This window comes from Schistocerca americana, chromosome 6 (assembly GCF_021461395.2).
Source record: "Schistocerca americana isolate TAMUIC-IGC-003095 chromosome 6, iqSchAmer2.1, whole genome shotgun sequence".
In the NCBI taxonomy this organism is placed as follows: Eukaryota; Metazoa; Arthropoda; class Insecta; order Orthoptera; family Acrididae; genus Schistocerca; species Schistocerca americana.
In genome coordinates this window covers 66970457-66995720 of record NC_060124.1, presented here as the reverse complement: position 1 = coordinate 66995720, position 25264 = coordinate 66970457, and the positions used below count along the sequence as shown (strand labels likewise).

General features: G+C 44.7%; 1 protein-coding gene across 1 annotated transcript in view; it reads right to left on the bottom strand.

The window, feature by feature from the left end:
• LOC124619711 (UNC93-like protein MFSD11) overlaps positions 1–25264 on the bottom strand; it is a 228181-nt gene that overhangs the window by 41344 nt on the left and 161573 nt on the right. The window contains exon 2 of the mRNA XM_047146272.1: positions 7105–7274. Within this exon, the coding sequence (XP_047002228.1) occupies positions 7105–7274 (170 nt within the window). The remainder of the gene's footprint in view (positions 1–7104; positions 7275–25264) is intronic.

Genomic DNA, 25264 nt, shown 5'->3' with positions numbered 1-25264 from the left:
CATTCATCTTTCAAGGTGGCAGTGGAGGAGCACAGCACGTCCACCTTGTGCATGCTGATTTTGAAAAAAATTGCAGTGTATGTGGCAACACTGGACATGCATCAATGGAAAACATGTTAATACTTTACTCCTAAAGGAGACCATTTACCAAAAAGCAGAGACCTGTGCCACTACTTGGTGCTGGCTGGACACAAATTACCAGGAGTGCAGTTCGTCATGTGGATTGTGGTAGGGTAGGTAGAGGAAGAGAGGCAGGAGGCAGGAAGAGAGTTTCAGGTGGGTAGCTAGTGGATTGAAGGGAGATAGCTGGTTTGCTGGTTCGGAATGTGGGAAGGGAGGGATGGCAGGTCCACAGGCTAGGTATGTGATGCAAGGGTGTTGAGCCAGTGGATGGCAGTACACAATGAAGGTGATGTGGAGAGAAGGGGATGATAGGAGACAGGAAGGGGAAGCTGTTGGGTGGAGGGTATACAGACAGTCCATTAACGGAGACTAAGGCCAGGATTGTTCCATGAATGAATGACGTGTTGCAGGGATAGCTTCCATCTGCGTGGTTCAGAAAAACTGGATGTGGAGGGAAGGATAGATATGGCCCGGATCATGAAGCAGCCAATGAAATTGAGTACATTGTGCTCTGCTGCATGTTGTACCACTGGGTGGTCTATTTTTCTCTTGGCCACAGTCTGATAGTAGCCATTCATTCTGTTGGACAGCTGGCTCTTAGTCATACCAACATAAAAAGCTGTGCAGCAATTTCAGTAGAGTTGTTACATGACATACCTGCTTTTGCATACGGCCTGGTCTCTGACTGAGCAGGATAAGCCTGTTACATGACTGAAGTAGGAGATACCGGGTAGGCAGACTGAGCAGTTCTTGCACCTGTGTCTTCCACAGGGATATGACCACTGTGCAAAGGGACCCCACACAGTGAATGAAGACATGAAACTACGTTTACTAAGTGAATAGGATCGTTTAAACTGGCAGGAAAGGCTGAATAAGTATTTGCCATTTCCTGCCTTTAGACTGAATGAGAGAACCACACTTTGCTTACTCACCTGTGTTTTGTATGAAGCTGCATCTCCAAGGTGCAGACAGACACCATAAGCAGAATCATCTTATCCATGTAACACAAGCCACAAACTCCATGCTGTCAGGCCACACACACACATTGCCCAGTTTCCTGGCCAGATATTAGCAGTTAGCATTTGCACATTAACTAAAGTGTTCGATACTGCTTCATCAATCTGCAAAAGAACTGTCACCTTGCAACCTAGCCAAGACCTTAGGCAATGTTACAGGTCAGTCTGCCAGCAAAGCATACATTCTAAAAGCCAATATATGTCTAAAAGAAATACTGTCATTATTCTATTCTCTCTCTGTTTGCACATGTATGACATTGCTTGACACATCACAACTATGTTACATGATGGAGTTGAGATCCAGGATCGGTAGGTTCAATTCACCTGCTGTTTTGGACTGAAAATAATGTATCATTGGCATGAAATTTTGAGAGTTTTAGAACATGTGAAGAATACAGTCATTATCATTCTTCTTTATTAAACCATATTTTATGGCTTACATATTGGCACAAGAGTATTGCATACGTATTCTGTTCCACTCTGGTCTGCTGTGTATTGTTACTAACATATATCACAATATTGTGGACAGATTACTACCTTTGCATTATTAACAAAGCTCATCTACAAAACCTTTTCTTGCTGTTCCCTCCCATCGAACAATGAAGGCTGCTAAATGAAAGAGTTGGACAATGAGAAATCTTATGAATTAAGATTATATAGATTTGGCTCACTTATTTATATTTTTGTTTTTCTATTAAACAATCCATTCACTAATTGTAAGTTCAGTCAATGTGTCTTTACAGATTTCACTGCCATGTTTCAATGCAATTCTTTAAGATTTTCTTTCATGTTTTAATGTTTAATCTATTCTAATATGTCAGTGTGCTTTTTTTCACCTGTCAAATGTAGTGGTGTTACATTTTTAGTTGCTACTGCAAAGCACAACTTGGGTCATACATTTTCACCTAGTGTATTGCCATGTTTTACTATGGAGCATTGTCGTATGGAATGTGTCATAAAATTTCATTCAATCTAGAGGACTAAACTTTATAAGTTTATAACATGACAGATTTTACTTTATAATGTGAGCTGTAGTCAACTATAAAGAATTTTGAGACACTGTGCAGAAGCCTGCAACAACAGGTAACTGTCAGTTCTGATTACAGGTAATCTGAGTGATAATAAAAACCTGGGACAGTAAATAACTTATTCTTCCCACCTAGTGATAACAAGAACAACAATATGTGGCCAGCGTCAGTGCTACATGCAATAAGTAGGCATTGGCCCAAAAACTGTATTTCTGTTTTATGATGAAGGAACTTTTACCATAGGGGAAGTTAGTGCTCAAATTCCCCCCATCTAGTTTCACCAGTGCAAAGAGGCCCATGCAACTTCAAACTGGTGCTGACCACATGGCTCAGTACATCCTGTGTCCTGCCCATCATGCTGGTGGACTCACTTATCTAACATGATCACAGATGGGTTACAGTTTAGTCCGTAGGGCAATTCTTGCGATATACCCATCTCTCTCATTCCAACAAGATGCTGAAGACATGCCAGTATTATGGAAATCAGCCTGCCATGGCTCCAGTTTACTCTTTGATCACATGGATAAAGCTGTGGAATTGGCAAACCAAAGACTGTTTTATTTGCAGAACACTTAGAACAGACAACAGGTATAGTAAAGAGACTAACTGCACCATACTTGTCAGTCCTCTGCTAGACTACTACTGTGCAGTATGGGATCCTTACTAGATAGGGTTGATGGAGGACATCAAAAAAGTTCAAAGAAGAGCATCTCAGTTTGTATTATTGTGAAACAGTGGAGAGTGAGTCAAGCATATAATACACGATTTGGGGTGACAATTGTTGAAACAAATGTGTTTTTTGATACAGTGAGATCTTTTCATGAAATTTCACAAATGTGTTTTTTGATACAGTGAGATTTTTTCATGAAATTTCAGTCTCCAACACTCTCATCTGAAAATTTTGTAGACACCCACCCACACAGCGACAAATGATAATGTAATAAAATGAGAGAAATCAGAGCTCATACAGGAAGATCTAAATGTTTCCCCAAACACTGTTAGACTATGGCACGGGGAGGAGGGGCAGAGAATAAAAGTGGTTCGATGAACCCTCCGGCAGGCACTTAAGAGCGATTTTCCGAGTAGTCATGTAGATGTAGATGTAGATGTAGATGTAGATGTGTTAACATCATGTTGAGAGCACATACGCATGTGCCCATTTTCCTTCGAATACTACAGTGGCTGCAGTGTGGAGGGACGATACCTCACAACAGTAAGTTCACACACTCATATGTGTGGAGCTGGATTCTATCTGATAGATTATAATACCTGAACACAGAAGTCGATGGAGGCCATCACATTCACTTGACTCACATATAATTAAATATTCATCTGGCATTCTGTGCTGAGGTAGTCACTTTTGGGGGAGCGTAATCAAGCAATCAATTGTTGATGAGATTGTCACGGCGTTTTATCTCAGTGATAAGAGCTACCAGTCAAGTTGGAAACAGAATCTGGCATTAGCAGCCACACTCCAGAAACACACGCAGCAGATTATGCTTTGTGAGTCTGCAAGAATGAACACACTGAGAGTCGAATGGCGATCCGTGCCCTTCACCACAAGTTACTGAATCGAATGGCAAAAGGGGTGGGAGACACAGCGTTCACTCAGGAAACTGTATGGGACAACCATGCAATCTCAACACTTCACCAGAAGATGATGAAAGTGACACTCATTGAAACAAGCTTACAAGCAATATGTCAAATGCAGTGTTAGCAACAGTTTTTCCTGATCCAAAGGTTGAAGTAACTCACTAAGTTGGCGTGCCTCAAGGAAGGTGTTTTACCTCAGCTGGTAGTACTTAATGTTGGAAAACCAAGAACATACTGTGTTTGAACTGCCATCTGTTTGGGATATTGCAGACGACGTCAGAATATCGAGTGTTTCGTGCTATGAGATTCTAAATGAAAAATTGGACAAACAAGGAGCTGAGGCATAGTTTGTTCCTCATTTTGTGATCAAAGACTAAAAGGGATATTCAGCGAAAGTTTTCAAAAAACTCTTTGAACAAGCTGACGATGACAAAACTTACATGCACAGGATAATAACTGCAAATGAGTGGGAGGTATTGAATGAGTAACAGGCATCCCACAGTTCTCAAAGAAGCAGAGTAGGTTGTCAAAGAACATCAAATGTCTAAGTGATGCTCAATTATCTTGTTTACTTCAGCAGAATTCTGCATATATACCTACAATTTGTTTCTCCAAGTTGAAATCATCAATTGTCATTACAATACACAAGGGAATTGGAAAGGTTGCGTGAGAAAATTTGCAAAGAGACTGCACTTGTCTTACTAAACCTCACAGTACCTTCATCCACATGTTCATCTACATAGATACTGTGCAAGCCACTGTACAGTGCATGGCGAAGGGCACCCTGTACCACTACTAGTCATTTCTTTTTCTGTTCCACTCGCAAAAAGACTGATAGAAAAATGGCTACCTAGATGCCTCTGTACGCCCTAATCTCTCTAATCTTATCTTCATGGTTCTTATGTGAAATATACGTTGGCGGCTGTAGAATCGTTCTGCAGTCAGCTTCAACTGCCAGTTCTCTAAATTTTCATAACAGTGCTCCTCAAGAAGAACATTGCCTCCTTTCCAGTGATGATCATTTGAGTCCCCGAAGCATCTCTGTAATATTTGGATGTTGTTCAAACTTATCATTAATAAATCTCACAGCCTGCCTCCGAACTGCTTCGATGCCTTCCTTTACTCTGACCAGGCTTGCATCCCAAACACTAACAGTGCTCAACAATGGGCTGCAGTAGCATCCTATGTGTGGTCTCCTTTACAGGTGAACCACACTTTCCCAAAATTCTAGCAAGAAACCAAAGTTTACCATTCGCCTTTCCTACTACACTTGCAACCTTAAACCTCCTACAGCAACTGAAGTTCAATACCTTCTTGTACTCCACATCATCATCAGCAAACAACCGCATACTGCTGCTTACGCTGTCCAACAGATCATTTATGTATATACAAGGTGACAATTATTGAACTATATGAAAGAAAATGTAAATTACTTACAAACTACGGTGTGCGCACACTTTATTCAACATGTAAATGTCACTACAGACATTCAGATTTTGGGTACGACATGTTCGATATCCCTGCCATCATTGGCGACAATGTGGTGCACACGAATAGCGAAATTCTGCACGACCTGCTGAAGTGTCGCCAAATTGATGCTGTTGATGCCCTCCTGAATGGCTGTTTTCAGCTCAGCAATGGTTTTGGGGTTATTGCTTTAATATAGCCCCTCAAAAAGAAGTCACATATGTTCAGATCTGGAGAATATGGCGGCCATGCCAGGGCCTCTGGGTATCCTGGAGCCAGAATGCAGTCCCCAAAGTGCTCCTCCAGGACTTCAAACACTTTTCTGCTTCAATGACGTCCAGCTCCATCTTGCATGAACCACGTCTTGTCAAAATCAGGGTCACGTTGTATAAAGGGGATGAAATAATCTTCCAAAACCTTAATGTACTAGCACCACATCTGCATACACAAGTCACCTAATTCCTGTAAATTCTGGGGTGGGGGCGGTGTATGTTCAATCACATCCCAGGTGTGTTTGATCGGGTTCAGATTGGGGGAGGGGGGGGGGGGAGGCAGCACATCAATTGGAATTCTCCACTGTGTTCTCGATCCACTCCATCACACTCCTGGCCTTGTGACATGATGCCTTATCGTGTTTAAAAATGCCACTGCCATCGAGGAATATAATCGTCATGAAGGGGTGTACATGATCTGCAACCAGTGTCCTTGGCTGTCATAGTGCGTTGCACCAGCTCCACTGGACCCACGGATGCCCGAGTGAATGTTCCAAACAGCTTAATGGAGCTGCCAGCAGGTTTCTCCTTCCCCTAATACAGGTGTCAAGGAGCTGTTCCCCTCGAAGACGACGGATTCACGCCCTCCCGTAAACATGACAAAGAAAGTATGAAGATTCATCACACCGTGCGATGCTCTGCAACAGCGGCAACATCTGGGGCCAACGGTCACACGCCCGTTTCAGTTACAGTTGCCGATGTCGTGGTGTTGTCATCGGCACACGCACAGGTTGTCGGCTGCAGAAGCCCATCATTAGGAGTGTTTGGTGCACTGTGTGTTCAGAGACACTCGTACTCTGCGAAGCATTGAAGTCCGATATTAGTTCCAACACAGTTCACCGCCTGTCCTGTTTTATCAGTCTGTATGGTATACAATGTCTGACATCTGTAAGGAGGCATGGCTGCCCAGCCCCATGACATCTAGACGTGCCACATTGTTGAAGAGACTCACCACGGCAGTCCTCGAACACCCAGCAAGTCGTGCAGTTTCCGAAACGCTCCTGCCGAGCCTCTCTGGGCCTTCACAATTTGCCCTCGCTCGAACTCAGATAGATCACACACCCTTCCTATTCTACATAGGGACAGCACGCTCACTGATACTACATGCACTATTCACTGTGCACGTGTCTGAAAAGCAGTCATTTTCCACCAGGTGACGCAGCCATCTCCTAAAATTGAAATATCGTGTGGCTAGGGCCTCCCGTCGGGTAGACCGTTCGCCTGGTGCAGGTCTTTCGATTTGACGCCACTTCGGCGACCTGCGCGTCGATGGGGATGAAATGATGATGATTAGACAACACAACACCCAGTCCCTGAGCGGAGAAAATTTCCGACCCAGCCGGGAATCGAACCCGGGCCCTTAGGATTGACAGTCTGTCACGCTGACTACTCAGCTACCAGGGCGGACAGCCATCTCCTGGACGGCTTTGTATCAATATTAGGTCGATGGTCGTAATGTTCTGGCTGATCAGTGTATTCTCTGAAGGTTATATGCTATGCAGTTCGGAAAAGGAGGCGCTAGACGCTAGTAGTTACATAACTGGTGTCGGGAGCCTTTCAGCCAGATGACGTGTGGTGTTTTGGTAGTGGGGTGTCGAGACTCACGCGTAGGTGATGCCGCCGATGACCATGGTTAGACGCGGCCCCACCACGCTGATGATGGACGGCGCTAGCCAGTTGCAAACGGCGAACACGGCGTAGATGACCGCCAGGCTGGTGTAGCCATCCCCACGGAACTCCGGGTCGTCTGCTTGGATGCTGTCCAGTACGGTTTTCTGCAGACAGAAAACACGAACAGGTGTAGGCAGGCTCTCCCACTTACCATGGCCAAGCCTCATCAAGTGTCGCTACATAGCGTCAAGCTACATCTACATACAAACTCCGCAAGCCACCACAGTGTGCGTGGCGCAGGGTACCTTGTACCACTACTAGTTATTTCCGTTCCTGTTCCACTCACAATTAGAGGGAGTAAGAACAACTATCTATCTAAGCCCCAATTTCTCTAATCTTATCTGTGTGGTCCTTACGTGAAATGTATCTTGGCGGCAGGAGAATCACTGTGCAGTTAGCTTCAAGTGCCGGTTCTCTAAACTTTCTCAGTAGTGTTTTTGGAAATGAAAGTCTTCTTCCCTCCAGGGATTACCACTTGAGCCCCCGAAGCATATCCGCAACACTCGCATGCTGACCGAGCCTACTGGTAACAAATCTACACTACTGGCCATTAAAATTGCTACACCACGAAGATGACGTGCTACAGACGCGAAATTTAACCGACGGGAAGAAGATGCTGTGATATGAAAATGATTAGCTTTTCAGAGTATTCACACAAGGTTGGCGCCGGTGGCGACACCCACAACGTGCTGACACGAGGAACGTTTCCAACCGATTTCTCATACACAAACAGCAGTTGACCGGCGTTGCCTGGCGAAACGTTGTTGTGATGCCCCGTGTAAGGAGGAGAAATGCGTACCATCACGTTTCCGACTTTGATAAAGGTCGGATTGTAGCCTATTGCGGTTTATCGTATCGCGACATTGCTGCTCGCGTTGGTCGAGATCGAATGACTGTTAGCAGAATATGGAATCGGTGGGTTCAGGAGGGTAATACGGAACGCCGTGCTGGATCCCAACGGCCTCGTATCACTATCAGTCGAGATGACAGGCATCTTATCCGCATGGCTGTAACGAATCGTGCAGCCACGTCTCGATCCCTGAGTCAACGGATGGGGATGTTTACAAGACAACAACCATCTGCACGAACAGTTCGACGACATTTGCAGCAGCATGGACCATCAGCTCGGAGACCATGGCTGCGATTACCCTTGACGCTGCATCACAGACAGGAGTGCCTGCGATGGTGTACTCAACGACGAATCTGGGTGCACGAATGGCAAAACGTCATTTCTTAGGATGAATCCAGGTTCTATTTACAGCATCATGATGGTCGCATCCGTGTTTGCCGACATCGCCGTGAACACACATTAGAAGCGTGTATTCGTCATCGCCATACTGGCGTGTCACCCGGCGTGATGGTATGGAGTGCCATTGGTTACATGTCTCTGTCACCTCTTGTTCGCATTGACGGCACTTTGAACAGTGGACGTTACATTTCAGATGTGTTACGACCCGTGACTCTACCCTTCATTCGATCCCTGCGAAACCCTACATTTCAGCAGGATAATGAACGACCGCATGTTGCAGGTCCAGTACGTTCCTTTCTGGATACAGAAAATGTTCGACTGCTGCCCTGGCGAGCACATTCTCCAGATCTCTCACCAACTGAAAACGTCTGGTCAATGGTGGCCGAGCAACTGGCTTGTTACAATACGCCAGTCACTACTCTTGATGAACTATGGTATCGTGTTGAAGCTGCATGGGCAGCTGTATCTGTACGCGCCATCCAAGCTCTGTTTGACTCAATGCCCAGGCGTATCAAGGTCGTTATTACGGCCAGAGGTGGTTGTTCTGGGTACTGATTTCTCAGGATCTATGCACCCAAATTGCGTGAAAATGTAATCACATGTCAGTTCTAGTATATATATTTGTCCAATAAATACCCGTTTATCATCTGAATTTCTTCTTGGTGTAGCAATTTTAATGGCCAGTAGTGTAGTAGCTCGCATCTCAATTGCTTCAGTGTCTTCTTTCAATCCGACCTGGTGTGGATCCCAAACACTCGAACAGTTCTCAAGAATAGGTCGCACCACCGTCCTATACGCGGTCACCTTTACAGATGAACACGCTTTCCCAAAATTCTCCAAACATAATCGTCACATGCTCGTTCCATTTCATATCACTTTGCAACTTAACGCTCAGACATTTAAACAACCCGACTGCGTCAAGCAGGACGCTACTAGCGCAATATCCATATATTAAAGGAATGAGATTTTCACTCTGCAGCGGAGTGTGCGCTGATATGAAACTTCCTGACGGATTAAAACTGTGTGCCCGACCGAGACTCGAACTCGGGACCTTTGCCTTTCGCGGGCAAGTGCTCTACCATCTGAGCTACCGAAGCACGACTCACGCCCGGTACTCACAGCTTTACTTCTGCCAGTATCTCGTCTCCTACCTTCCAAACTTTACAGAAGCTCTCCTGCGAGCCTTGCAGAACTAGCACTCCTGAAAGAAAGGATATAGCGGAGACGGCTTAGCCACAGCCTGGGGGTTGTTTCCAGAACGAGATTTTCACTCTCCAGCGGAGTGTGCGAAAGGCAAAGGTCCCGAGTTCGAGTCTCGGTCGGGCACACAGTTTTGATCTGCCAGGAAGTTTCATATATTAAAGGTTTGTTTTTCCTACTCGTCTGTATTAACTAACATTTTTCCACATTTAGAGCTAGCTCCCATTCATCACACATCTAGAAAATTTGTCTATGTCATCTTGTATCCTCCTACAGGTACTGAAGTTCAACAGCTTCTCGTACACCACAGCATCATCAGCAAACAACTGCAGATTGCAGTTGTCCGCCACGTCATTTATGTATATAAAAAAATAATAGTGGTCCTTCACGCTTCCTGTGGCACTCATGACGATACCCTTGTCTCTGATGGACACTCGCTGTCGAGGACAACATACTGGGTTCTGTTACTTAAGTCAGTAGCATATCTGGTAGCCTATTCTGTATGCACCTTCATTAACAGTCCGGAATGGGGCACCGTGTCAAATGCTTTTCAGAAATCTGCTTGTTACCCTTCATCCATAGTTAGCAGGGCATCGTGCGAGAATAGGGCAAGCTGTGTTTCGCACGAGCGATGGTTTCTAACACCATGCTCATTAGTTGACACAAACTTCTCAGTTTCAAGAAAATTTATTATATTCGAGCAGGCAATATTTTGGATCTTGCAGCAAACCGATGTTAGGAATATTGGTTTGTAGTTTTGTGGGTCCGTTCTTTTGCCTTTCTTATATCAAGGTGTCGAGTCATCTGCACTTTTCTCTAGTCGTCTGGAACTTTGCGCTGGGTAAGAGATACGTGATAGATGCAAAGTTCCTCATCTCACAATACAAACAAATCAAGCTCCCAGTTGCCCGGATGCTCATTATTCGTTTTGCATTGTGTCCGTGTACAGTTGGGCAATATTTGAAAAAATAAAAGTGAATTCGTAATTACTCTGTTACAATTAGAAGGAGTAAAACTTCCTGGCATATTAAAACTGTGTGCCCGACCGAGACTCGAACTCTGGACCTTTGCCTTTCGCGGGCAAGTGCTCTACCATCTGAGCTTCCGAAGCACGACTCACGCCCGGTCCTCACAGCTTTACTTCTGCCAGTATCTCGTTCCTACCTCCCAAACTTTACAGAAGCTCTCCTGAACCTTGCGGAACTAGCACTCCTGAAAGAAAGGATACTGCGGAAACATGGCTTAGCCACAGCCTGGGGGATGTTTCCTATTAATGGAGAGGTGAGGTCCAAAGATCCATAGGAATTGAGGAACTTTGTCAGAGTGGATGTGTCTAGTTTTGATAAGCTGCTGAGGATCAAACATGACGGGATTTGCGCAAGTGACACAGTAATGAGGGAAGCTATTTCACAACAGTACGAGTGGAAAGATGCTAAGAAGTTATTACAGTCCTCCCTGGCCGTGGCCAGGACGACTGGTCTGACATTTGCGGCTATTCTCTGAACACTATCTTTCCTAGCATGTTGACATAATACGAAAGATACACTCGACTGAAACAAGTGTGGTACTTTCACAAATTAAGGACACACACACACACACACACACACCGAAATAAATATTCACATAGACGATATACACTGTGCGATAAAATGTTTTTCTTATTAGGTGCACTGTGCTGCCACCTACTGCCAGGTACTCCAGATCGGCGACACCAGTAGTCATTAGACATCGTGAGAGAGCAGAACTCACAGACTTCGAATGTCGTCAGGTGACTGGGTGTCACTTATGTCACACGTCTGTATGTGAGATTTCCACACTCCTAAACATCTCTAGGTCCACTGTTTCCGATGTGATAGTGAAGTGGAAACGAGAAGGGACACGTACGGTACAGAAGCGTACAGGCCGACCTCGTCTGTTGACTGACAGAGACCGCCGACAGTTGAAGAGGGTCGTGATGTGTAATAGGCAGACATCTATCCAGACCATCACACAGGAATTCCAAACTGCATCAGGCTCCACTGCAAAACACGTGACGTCACGCCGCGGCGCGGGAGCGCGCGGACACGGAATTTAGCGGCAGTCAGTAGCGAGCCAGTGGGTGGTTTGGACCTTCCATCGAGCTACGGACCCCCTTGAAGATGTATCCCGCAGTCGGAGACGAAACGTTGGGAATTGACACAGAATTCATCAACCGACCACGGCATAACAGCCCGGATAATTATAATGGACATGAGTACTATGACAGTTAGGCGGGAGGCGAGAAAACTTAGATTTCACAGTCGAGCGGCTGCTCGTAAGCCACACTTCACGCCAGTAAATGCCACGCTTGGTATAGGGGGGCGTAAACATTGAACGATTGAACAGTGGAAAAACGTTGTGTGGAGTGACGAATCACGGTACACAATGTGGCGATCCGACGCCAGGGTGTAGCGCCAACAGTAAAATTCGGAGGCGGTGGTGCTACGGTGTGGTCGTGTTTTTCATAGAGGGGCTTGCACCCCTTGTTTTGCGTGGCAGTATCACAGCACAGGCCTACATTGATGTTTTAAGCACCTCCTTGCTTCCCACTGTTTAGGAGCAATTCGAGGATGGCGACTGCATCTTTGAACACGATTGACTACCTGTTGATAATGCACCGCCTGTGGCGGATTGGTTACACGACAATAACATCCCTGTAATGGACTGGCCTGCATGGAGTCCTGACCTGAATCCTATAGAACACCTTTGGGATGTTTTGGAACGCCGTCTTCGTGCCAGGCCTCACCGACCGACATCGATACCTCTCCTCAGTGCAGGACTCAGTGAAGAATGGGCTGCCTTTCCACAAGAAGCCTGCTAGAGTGGAAGCTGTCATCAAGGCTAAGGGTGGACCAACAGCATACTGAATTACAGCATTACCGATGGAGAGCGCACGAACTTTTAAGTAATTTTCAGCCAGGTGTCTGGATACTTTTGATTACATAGTGTAACTCGGATTTGAATATTTGCAGAAGTACCTTGTTACTGTACAGCGTATCTAGAGTATTATATAGACACTTTCCTTGCTGTATGCTTCAATAAGCGCACTCATATTTTCTTTGTTTCACTTCATTTTTACAGTAAGAAGACATGATTCGATATACAATATTTCTCAATGCAGTACAGAAAAAAAGAATTTTGAATTGTTTAATTACAGTATTTATAAAAATTACTCTGAAAATGTTGGAATATCTCGTGCAATAGCCAAGAGTCCTCAAGAGTTTGCTGCCCACAATTGTAAACAATAACAAGCAAAAAGCCCGCTCGAAACGCCGAGTTCTGCTCATGGGCGCTAACACCACCACCACCACCACCACCACCACCACTACCACTACTACTACTACTACTACTACTACTACTACTACTACTACCGCACATGCGCGGATCCACGACAGAATAGAAAGGTTCTCTTTTCTCGCCCGCGCGGCGGATAAACGGTCTGCTAAAATCTGCAGCTAGGCAGAAGGCCGTCTACCCCTTACTTATACATGGTAGGCTTTGGATAATACTCTACTGACTGAGCGATGGCGACAGGCAACAAGGCTGCTGAGACTTCTCCGACACGCTGTATGATAGTGCGCGGAATACCGGCACTTTTCCGACCGCGGATAGTCCGAACTTTAGAAATAGGCTGGTCCGCGTGTAGTAGAGTCAGGCGAGGCACGGAGGCGGGCGGCCACGCCCAGGCCGCGTCTTTGGCAAAGGTCGGGGGTTCGAGGCCCGCCTGCTGTGACCCGCTACAGGCGCGGACCGGTTGTGCTGGCTGGCCTGCTCCCGTTTCTACGGCTTGATCCCAGCCCTTACATGGACCGCGGGAGTGGACACCTCACAGTACAGAATTATTGACGGTAGGCGAGTCTGATGGTGCAAACAATAGCAGCTATATTACACACCAGAGTGTTGGAAAGCCACCGCAGCCTCAACACGTACTTCGTCATCTCACGCCTAAAGGCTGGTTCACACTGTGCCAGTGATTTAGAAGGAGGAGGTCAGTGTTTAATGTACCGTCGACAACTAGGTCATTAAAGACTGAGCACAAGCTCGGATTAGGGAAGGATGGGGAAGGCGGTGCCCTTTCAAAGGAATCATCCTGGCGTGTGCTTGAAGCAATTTAAAAATACCTACATCATGATGGCCGGATGCGGGTTTGAACCGTCGTCCTCCCGAACGCGAGTCCAATGTGCTAATCACTGTGCCGTCTCACTCGATGTCACATTTAGCCAAGGGCCAATTGACTTAGTAAGTAAAATTTTCTAAACGACATTGTTTCGTATACGAGGCGTGAGGAAAGTAATAAGCCTGATCACTACGAGCGATCTGGCAACGCTGTGTTGTTCTACTTGTGTAGACAGGTTTATTCATCAAAAAATGGTTCAAATGGCTCTAAACACTATGGGACTTAACATCTGAGGTCATGAGTCCCCTAGAACTTAGTACTACTTAAACCTAACTAACCTAAGGACAGCACACACAGGATTCGAACCTGCGACCGTAGCAGCAGTGCGGTTCCGGACTGAAGCGCCTAGAACCACTCGGCAACAGCGGCCGGCGTTTATTCATCCTTTCCAGATGTTCAATCCAAGTTTCAGCTCTGTACAGCCATCATGTGATTTCTGAGAGCGTCCTCAGTGACGTTGCGTTTTTGTAGCGCGTCACGAAAATGAAACAGCGGAATTCAGAGCAATGTCATGCCATTAAGTTTTGTGTCACACTTGGGGAAACCTCGAGTGTGACCTCTGAAAAGTTGAACGAGGTCTATGGGGAATTTTATCAAGAATACAAGATTTTGGTTGGTACAAATCAGTTTTTGAACGTCGAGAACAGGTTGAAGATGAACCTTACTCAGGGAGACCTTCAACTTTAAAAACCGACGAAAACGTCGAACGTGTGCATGCTCTTGTGAGATCGTTGCTCCATGACAATCTGTCAACCACGTGTTTTACAAAGATATCCTTAAAAGGTTTAGAAAAAACGGTGAATGCAGCTCGTGGTCGTGCGGTAGCGTTCTCGCTTCCCACGCCCGGGTTCCCGGGTTCGATTCCCGGCGGGGTTAGGGATTTTCTCTGCCTAGTGATGACTGGGTGTTGTGTGATGTCCTTAGGTTAGTTAGGTTTAAGTAGTTCTAAGTTCTAGGGGACTAATGACCATAGATGTTAAGTCCCATAGTGCTCAGAGCCATTTGAACCATTTGAAAAACGGTGAATCGAATGAGATCGGACATTGCAGACAACTGGATGTTGCATCAAGACAACGCCCCATGTCACACGGCCACTTCAATCAAGAAATGTTTGACCTCGAAAGGCATTCCTGTTGTTCCACAATCCCTCTATTCATCTGATCTGAGTCCTCGTGATGTTTTTCTTTTCCCGGAATTGAAAAATGTTTTAAAACGAAGTCATTTTGGAACTCGGAAGAGCATTCAAAAGAACGTGGCCGACATGTTAAAGACCCGACCAGTTGAAGCCTTTCAGCGCTGCTAGCAATACTGGGAACAGCGACGCCGCCGGCGTGCAGGTGTCGAGGGGAACTACTTTGAATGGGACAAAAGTGTTGTTTGGGAGGGAATAAAACTATGGTAGGTTAAAAATCAGCCTCATTACTTTTCTCAAGCAGCTAATAATCTGTAGGTAGGTAGTCCAGGTCACCTAACAATGGCACGCCCCTGGACTAGTGTGAAAAGCTGATTAGTAGCACGCATTATTGTCTGTCTTCGTTCCGCCCTCTCCTTTGAGTCAACTGTTGCTTGTGGATCGGCAACATGGCTCGTTGCAGTGACGTACCACTGTTAACTTAGTTTCCCTCTATGTAGATCAGGAGTATTTGTGGAACGTGAAAGTCCACTGTACAAAAGTAAAGCAGCCAAGGTAGCCGGAATATCAAAGCTGGAGAAGTCGGCAGGAATGCCGGGGTTTCAGGAGGATAAGATTAAACAGAGTGTTAAAAGCATCAGGTCGGTATTTATTGTTTATTTTATGATTCTGAATACTGCACTACAGCGAGCAGATCTGACATACGCTGTAACATTAATAGTGCGGTTTTAAAATTACCACATTGCATATTCCTGAGAGATCTATCTACTCCCAAGAACAGAAGAAAGTGAAGGTAACAAAATCATCGGTATATGCGCTGATGCAGTGTGTGTGCCAAATGTTAAATGGTTTATGATATTGGAGGAACGTCTCGGAAAGCTGGACACGGAAATTAAGTAAAGTGAAGGCAGATCGGTAAGCTAATAGTTTACTAATCGAAAGATGTTTGTCAGGGTCCTTGAACCACAACCAGTAGCAAGAAGGTACACCATTTCCTGCAATTTACTTTCTGTATATATGGCTTCTCGCAGATAAGTATCAATACACTGGTTTTTCCTACACATTTTTTATAATAAAACAATGAAGCGACTTTTCACATTCTCAGTGTTGGAAAGTATTCTTTTGGATCTTGATTCGCAATTTCTTTCAGAAGCACAACGCACCCTTCACGAAGATCTCAGCGAACACTCCGCTGTACACTAGAAGATTCACTCTGCAAACATTACTCTAGGCTGAGGGTAAGCTGTTCCTCTCAGTTCCTTTCTTCCAGGACTGTTAGTCCAGCGCCGGCCAGAGTGGCCGAGCGGTTCTAGGCGCTTCAGTCTGAAACTACGCGACCGCTACGGTCGCAGGTTCGAATCGTGCCTCGGGCATGGAAGTGTGTGATGTCCTTAGGTTAATTAGGTGTAAGTAGTTCTAAGTTCTAGGGAACTGATGACCTCAGATGTTAAGTCCCATAGTGCTCAGAGCCATTTGAACCATTTTTTGTTAGTCCGGCACGGAATGCAGGAGAGCTTCTGTGAGGTTTGGAAGGTAGGAGATGAGGTACTGGCGGAAATAAAGCTGTGAGGACAAGTCGTGAGTTGTACTTGGGTAGCCTTTACCCATAAAAGCAAGGGTTCTATGTTAGAGTACCAGTCCAGCAAATAAATGTAATTTTCCAGGGAGTTTCACTCATGAATCGTGTTTCCAGATCAAATGCCGCAACAGAAAAGTACTCTGTATACCACTTAGCAACTGTTTGCATTCACTTCAAACAGATAATCAACAAAACACTTGACAAAATCGTCTAAGTAAGAGTACACGCACGATACGATAGGCGATTCGCAGTGACCAATTTTCCTCCAAAGCGCTGGGCGAGTTCATTCGTTTATTCGGAAGGGGAGGCCGTCAGTGTTTCCCACCTTTCAGCCAGTCTGCGATGACAGAATCGAGAAGCACGCCCTAAAATCTTTCTCAAACGATTTTAAAGAAACTATTCGGTAAAAAAATTTCTATTTTGCGATGCTTATGGCTTTAGATGTCCAGTTCACGATCATTTGACCATAATTTCGTTAATGGTCATAGTTATTGTGATATTTATGTCGAAGAACAGTCACAAAAACCATGTAAGTATATAGTTCTGGCAACACCGACCATGACCTTCTTCTTCTGTACGGATGCACACATGTTCCCCGAACTCTTACGGGACTTGGTAAGAATGTCTTCCACGAGTAATGAGTGTGTTCGGGTGGGACATTGCGAATGTAGTGTGTGGACAGACAAGGTGAGAATGAGGGTCTCGCGGGAGGCGTGCGCGAGATAGTCCCTGCAGTTGCACTATTCTCTGTGTCCTCGGTGGCTCAGATGGAAGCCGGCACGGCAGCTCAGCGTGTTCGGTCATAGGGTTAGCTGCCCTCTGCAATAAAAAAAAACTGAGTTAATCGATCAACAACGAACTTAAACGGATGTCTTACGATGTCCTCCCCGAGCAGATGCAACGAACAAAAGCGCACAAAATGAGATTCCCCGGCACGGTAGCTCAGTGTGTTTGGTCAGAGAGGCGCTAGCACTTTGTAATAAAAAAACTGAGTAAAGGAAACTACGATCAACTTGTACGGATGTCCTGTGACGTCCGCCTAGACCAAACGCAAGGAACGATACTAAACAAAATTTTAAAAAAAGATGGATAGAGAGTCTGCCATGTAAGCAGGAGATCACCTGCCCCCGTTGATACATATCAACGCCCGTTAGCAGCTGAAGGTGTTAATATAATTCTAATTTTGATACATAATATGTTACTGCATTCGAAATTTAGCTAACATACTGAACACAGGGTGAGTCAGGAGGAAAGGTATATACATGTTTTGACGTATGATACTACTGGTGATTCTGAACAAAACACTTCTAATAAACATATGCCCCTTTCTTAACCGTCTCCGGGTAAACCACTGAAAACAGCTAGGAACGGGAAAGGTGCAGGTGGCGGTAAATTGAGATACTGTTATGATATGGTTTGTTTAATAGTGTACGTTTCCTCCCAGAAGATGTTCAAACAGTCCACTGTCAACTTCAATGCATGTTGCTGCTCTTATAGACAGGCGCTGTGTCGCCGATCGGAGCAGTTTTGCATTCCTTTACCCGGGCACAAGCATGTAAAATACGAACGAGAAGTTGCTCTCTTGCGTCCACTCTCCGCTTGTAGACGTCGCTCTTCAGCCACTTCCACAAACAGTAATCCAATGGCGTAAGATCGGGTGATCTCGGTGGCCAAGCAATGACTCCACAGCGACCGATCCAACGACCAGGATATGTTGTGTTGAGATACTGTGTCACTGGCCGTACGAAATGTGTAGGAGTGTTGCCAAAGGGATATCCTCCACGTATTCTGGTAACACATTTTGAAGACACTCAAGATACCGTGTCCCAGTAAGACGATTATCTAAAACAACTGGACCGATGAGTTGGTCACCAACAATACCGCACCACACGTTGACTGGGAAACGTCGTTGAAAATTCGTTTCCACAGTAGCGTGCCCATTTTCATTTGCCCATGCATGAGAGTTGCGCGTGTTGTTGATTCCGTTGCGGGTGAATGTTGACTCATCAGTGAACTGACTACGTGGAATTAATAGCTCATTGGCAATGATCCATTGACAGAATTCTTGCCGGGGGCAGCATCTCATTCATGCAGATGGTTCAAATGGCTCTGAGCAGTATGGGACTTAATATCTGAGGTCATCAGTCCCCTAGAACTCAGAACTACTTAAACCTAAATAACCTAAGGACATCACACACATCCATGCCCGAGGCAGGATTCGAACCTGCGACCGTAGCGGTCGCGCGGTTCCAGACCGAAGAGCCTAGAATCGCTCGGCCACAGCGGCCGGCGACGTTTTTCCTTCTGCCGATGAAAGAGATACAGACCGTGCTCGTGTACTGTGCGTATCACTCGTGTTTGCGGAATACTAAGTTGGGCAGCAATTCTTCTAGAGCTAGTAGTAGGGTTGGGTTCCACTATTTGAAGGACGTTCTCAACTTCATTAATAGTTTGTTGTATGGGACATTTAGAGAAAAAATTTACGCTGGAAAGCCGTACCACAGTCACGCAATCCGTGGCACACCTCGCTGAACACCTTGCTATCTTGTACTCTGCGATTCGGAAATCGTTGTTGGTATTCTCGCCGAGCAGCTCTGGAATTCCCATTGGACAAACCATAGACAAAATGGTTCAAATGGCTCTGAGCACTATTGGACTCAACATCTGTGGTCATAAGTCCCCTAGAACTTAGAACTACTTAAACCTAACTAACCTAAGGACATCACACACATCCATGCCCGAGGCAGGATTCGAACCTGCGACCGTAGCGGTTACGCGGTTCCAGACTGAAGCGCCTTTAACCGCACGGCCACACCGGCCGACAAACCATAGACAAACACCATGTCAGCATACTCTGCGTGCGTAAACATTCGTGGCATTTTCACTACACAAAACTGTATTCGTCGATCACTTAACAACACTGTAATACCGTGCATTACGAAAAGCACTGTCGGACTGAGACATGAGGTAAACAACTGCACCATGCGCAAGTGAACTGCGTACTGACACGGTTAGTAAGGATGACGCTACACGTCTCCCGTTCCTAGTTGTTTTCATTGGTTTACCCACAAACGATTAAGAAAAGGGCATATGTTTATTAGAAGTTTTTTTTTTCGAAATCACCACTACTATCACCCCTCAAAGCATGTACCTTTCCTTCCTACTCACACTGCATTTCTTTAGACTTGGGTGGGGATCCATCTGTCACCAATCTCGATAAAACTGATCTGACGTTGCACACTCATTTGCCATCGCACCATGCTGGTGATAAAGCCAGACTGAAATATTTACAACATTCCTCATATTTCATAAACGGTTTGAGATATAGAAATGGTATTGTAGCAAATGATAGCAAGAAAAGAGGAGAGTATTTTTCCATGCAGTTATTACGCAAAACTTAACTATCTACCATGTTACTCCACCAACTACTGACTTTTTGGATGAAAGAATGCAATTTTTATGGGCCACCGATGTCTGGTGAAACGAGAAATGTTACGGGTTTTGGAACAACGTATGTTAAGACTTACAAGTTTAATTTGTTGATAAACTTAATAAACCAATGTTTCAGAATTCTCTCGCAATTGCCTATGCACGACGTGTTAGTGAGGTGCCACTGTGTAATTTCAGCTGTGTATAGCAGAAGAAGCGAATTTTAACATGGCAACAAGAGAAATGTGTAGGTTTTACTCAAAATTTGCCACTCATGACACTTCCCTGAAAGTTACAAATGGTTAACAAGCAGGCGAAAATAAGTCGCTGCATTATCAGTGGAATTCTATTTCGATACCAATCAAAGCAGAGGCGACGTCACAATACGAGTGTGGGCGTGCAGGGGCTCCACTTAATATTTAGAAAAAAATATGAGCGCAGGTTTCAGTTTAAAACGGCCCTTCCCCTCCAGCGCTCGGCACGTGCCTTACAGCGCCTGCCGGTAATCCCCATCTCTACCGCTCTCCCAACACAAATCCTGAAGACTGCTCATCTACAGGCCACGGTATTCTACGCGGGCTTTAATCTGCATTCGCAAAAGACAGAAATTTATTCAGTGTGTTGTCAGTCGTTCGATAGAAATTAATGTTAGCATTGTCCATTCTGTCACTGAGCCGCACATGGAGAACTTATAAAAACAGCAAGCACTCTATTGCAGCAATTAAATCTACAGGGTTATTACAAATGATTGAAGCGATTTCACAGCTCTACAATAACTTTATTATTTGAGATATTTTCACAATGCTTTGCACACACATACAAAAACTCAAAAAGTTTTTTTTAGGCATTCACAAATGTTCGATATGTGCCCCTTTAGTGAGTCGGCAGACATCAAGCCGATAATCAAGTTCCTCCCACACTCGGCGCAGCATGTCCCCATCAATGAGTTCGAAAGCATCGTTGATGTGAGCCTGCAGTTCTGGCACGTTTCTTGGTAGAGGAGGTTTAAACGCTGAATCTTTCACATAACCCCACAGAAAGAAATCGCATGGGGTTAAGTCGGGAGAGTGTGGAGGCCATGTCATGAATTGTTGATCATGATCTCCACCACGACCGATCCATCGGTTTTCCAATCTCCTGTTTAAGAAATGCCGAACATCATGGTGGAAGTGCAGTGGAGCACCATCCTGTTGAAAGATTAAGTCGGCGCTGTCAGTCTCCAGTTGTGGCATGAGCCAATTTTCCAGCATGTCCAGATACACGTGTCCTGTAACGTTTTTTTAGCAGAAGAAAAAGGGGCCGTAAACTTTAAACCGTGAGATTGCACAAAACACGTTAACTTTTGGTGAATTGCGAATTTGCTGCACGAATGCGTGAGGATTCTCTACCGCCCAGATTCGCACATTGTGTCTGTTCACTTCACAATTAAGAAAAAATGTTGCTTCGTCACTGAATACAAGTTTCGCACTGAACGCATCCTCTTCCATGAGCTGTTGCAACCGCGCCGAAAATTCAAAGCGTTTGACTTTGTCATCGGGTGTCAGGGCTAGTAGCAATTGTAAACGGTAAGGCTTCTGCTTTAGCCTTTTCCGTAAGATTTTCCAAACCGTCAGCTGTGGTACGTTTAGCTCCCTGCTTGCTTTATTCGTCGACTTCCGTGGGCTACGTGTGAAACTTGTCCGCACGCATTCAACCGTTTCTTCGCTCACTGCAGGCCGACCCGTTGATTTCCCCTTACAGAGGCATCCAGAAGCTTTAAACTGCGCATACCATCGCCGAATGGAGTTAGCAGTTGGTGGATGTTTGTTGAACTTCGTCCTGAAGTGTCGTTGCACTGTTATGACTGACTGATGTGAGTGCATTTCAAGCACGACATACGCTTTCTCGGCTCCTGTCGCCATTTTGTCTCACTGCGCTCTCGAGCGCTCTGGCGGCAGAAACCTGAAGTGCGGCTTCAGCCGAACAAAACTTTATGAGTTTTTCTATGCATCTGTAGTGTGTCGTGACCATATGCCAATGAATGGAGCTACAGTGAATTTATGAAATCGCTTCAATCATTTGTAATAGCCCTGTAGATAGTTTTGTACAATTATTCTGACATCCTTCAACGTGTTGTTAGTGTGAGACATCCAGGAACTGAATTAAGAATGAACTGCACCAACTGTGGGATACTGAGTATAAACGCTACTCCTAGCTCAGCATTTATGGTGTTTGCCATCGATGCGTCTCAGTGGAATTCGTAATTATGTTTTAACCTCTAATGTAAGTTAGGCCATTTGAGTGACATCCTTTTGGTATTCTGGTGTTCCTTCAGCTCTGTGCATGAGCCCATACATTTGGAATCCATAGAACATAGGCTTGGCAAGGTAAGTCATTCGAGTAACAGGTCGATATGGACTTCAATTGTTCATGCACCTGGTTTATTTTAGACTTGACAACATCGCGGAAGAGGTTTGGAAAACTTATCGTCCACTGATTTCCTGGTGTTGCACTGAATTATCTGGCCAAATTCACTAGATAGTCTCTTGTAAACTGTAGGAAATTCCATGAGTAAATCACATGTAAGACATGACACTGAGGTTATGAATTTAATATTTCGAGTTCAGGAAAATCACAGAACCGTTCTCACGCTATGGACAGTCTAGAGCAGAGGAGGACGCTGTTCAAGATGAAGTGTTTGAAAATCCTATCGACGCCCTTTCTAATAATACGCCATAAGCTGTTTTATTATAACTGCCTAGACCAAATATGTTGTAGATTAGGTCGCGAAATGATCACAGGTGGAACGTTATTGTACTTCAGTATTTTAGGGACATTAAAGAGACTGTCGAGAAAGGAAAGACAAATACCTATTCCAATGCACATAATAGGCGGATGTTTTATCACGAACCACGGACTGTGGACAAGCTGAGAGAGTGGATGTAGCAGTTAAGATGAGTGTACGGTTGATGCAAAACATTTTCCTGATTCAGAAAATGTACCAGCATTTATGTATTTCTTTCCGCCTAAAGAAAATAAAATTTGTGGTTTTCAAATAAATAACGACAACGGGTGTGCCTTGAAGCTGAGACGTGCACGAAGCTGGCACGCTACTGATCTTAAGATCGCAGGTTCGATTCCCCGTCATTAGTATGATTTTTTCAGTCATTTATCTCTAGAATTTATTTAATTTATGAAAAAATGAATGAGCTGTTACACTTTGAACTTCATGTTTAGAAAAAAACTCAAATTTTATGGTTAATTATCTCAGTTTTTAAAAGATTTGGAAAATTCTAGAGTTTCATACACCTGAAAGTATGGTTTGTATGCTGCGCAAAATTCCTCGAAGAAGCTTTCTTCCTTATGAAGGAAAGTGTACCTATAGCAACAAATGCAGCCAATAGTAAAACGATGACATTTCACAGGTAAAAATTATTTTATTATGTTTTTGAACTTCCACTGCTATGAGTGTGAATTCTGAATTCTTCCTGGTCATGCTGACAAGGTTTCGTGAATTTATTTGTAAAAGTATAGACAGTGGAAATCAAAATGCCCTGTGGTGCCTCTCCTGCTCCAAGTCGGCCCGTTTGACGTCCCATCCCCCTTTAAGAAACCCATACCGTACAGCCAATACTCTAACAGAGGAAGAACGACCATAATATAGGCAGCATCTTTAGCAGACCTGTTGCATTTTCTAAGTGCTTTGCCAACAGAACAAAGTGTTTAGTTTGCCTACCCCCCCTCCCTTTGTGATCATTACAATTACAATTTAAGTTGTGCGTAATTTTAATTCCTAGGTATTTAGTTCAACTGACAGCCTTTAGATTCGTTTCATTTGTCGTGTAAATTTAACAGATTCTTTTTAGCACTCACTTGGATGCCCTAACAATGTTCATTGTTTAGCGTCAGTTGATACTTTTCGACTAAACGGAAATATTGTCTAAATCATTTTGCAATCCGTTTCGATCGTCTGAAGACTCTACTAGATGGTAAATGACATTATCATCTGCAAGCTATCCAAGACGGCTATTCAGCTTTTCTCCCAAATCGTCTGCATAGATTAGGAAAGCGGAGGGCATATAGCACTTCCTTGTGGAACGCCACATATCACTTCCATTTTTTCTCGATTACTTTACGTCAGTTACTACTGTGACCAGTCGCACAACTGGGACTATACTCCATAAAAGCCGCTTGTGAGGAACGGTATCCGAAGCCTTTTGGAAATCTAGAAGTATGAAATCAATTTGAAATTCCTTGTCGATAGCACTCTTAGTTCGTAACAGTAAAGAACTAGTTGTCTAATATTTTCCGCAGCAATGCTGACTTTGTGTCAACAGATCGTGATCATTGAGGTAATTCATAATGTTCGAACACAGTATAGTTCCAAAATCCTGCGGCAAATCAACTTCCGTGATATGTTGTTGTTGTGGTCTTCAGTCCAGAGACTGGTTTGATGCAGCTCTCCATGCTACTCTATCCTGTGCAAGCTTCTTCATCTCCCAGTACCTACTGCAATCTACATCCTTCTGAATCTGTTTAGTGTATTCATCTCTTGGTCTCCCTCTATGATTTTTACCCTCCGCGCTCCCCTCCAATACTAAATTGGTGATCCCTTGATGCCTCAGAATATGCCCTACCAACCGATCCCTTCTTCTAGTCAAGTTGTGCCACAAACTTCTCTCCAATTCTATTCAATACCTCCTCATTAGTTACGTGATCTACCCAACTAATCTTCAGCATTCTTCTGTAACAAAACCCTTCGAAAGCTTCTATTCTCTTCTTGTCTAAACTATTTACCGTCCACGTTTCACTTCCATACATGGCTACACTCCATACAAATACTTTCAGAAACGACTTCCTGACACTTAAATCTATACTCGATGTTAACAAATTTCTCTTCTTCAGAAACGCTTTCCTTGTCATCGCCAGTCTACATTCTACACTCCTGGAAATTGAAATAAGAACACCGTGAATTCATTGTCCCAGGAAGGGGAAACTTTATTGATACATTCCTGGGGTCAGATACATCACATGATCACACTGACAGAACCACAGGCACATAGACACAGGCAACAGAGCATGCACAATGTCGGCACTAGTACAGTGTATATCCACCTTTCGCAGCAATGCAGGCTGCTATTCTCCCATGGAGACGATCGTAGAGATGCTGGATGTAGTCCTGTGGAACGGCTTGCCATGCCATTTCCACCTGGCGCCTCAGTTGGACCAGCATTCGTGCTGGACGTGCAGACCGCGTGAGACGACGCTTCATCCAGTCCCAAACATGCTCAATGGGGGACAGATCCGGAGATCTTGCTGGCCAGGGTAGTT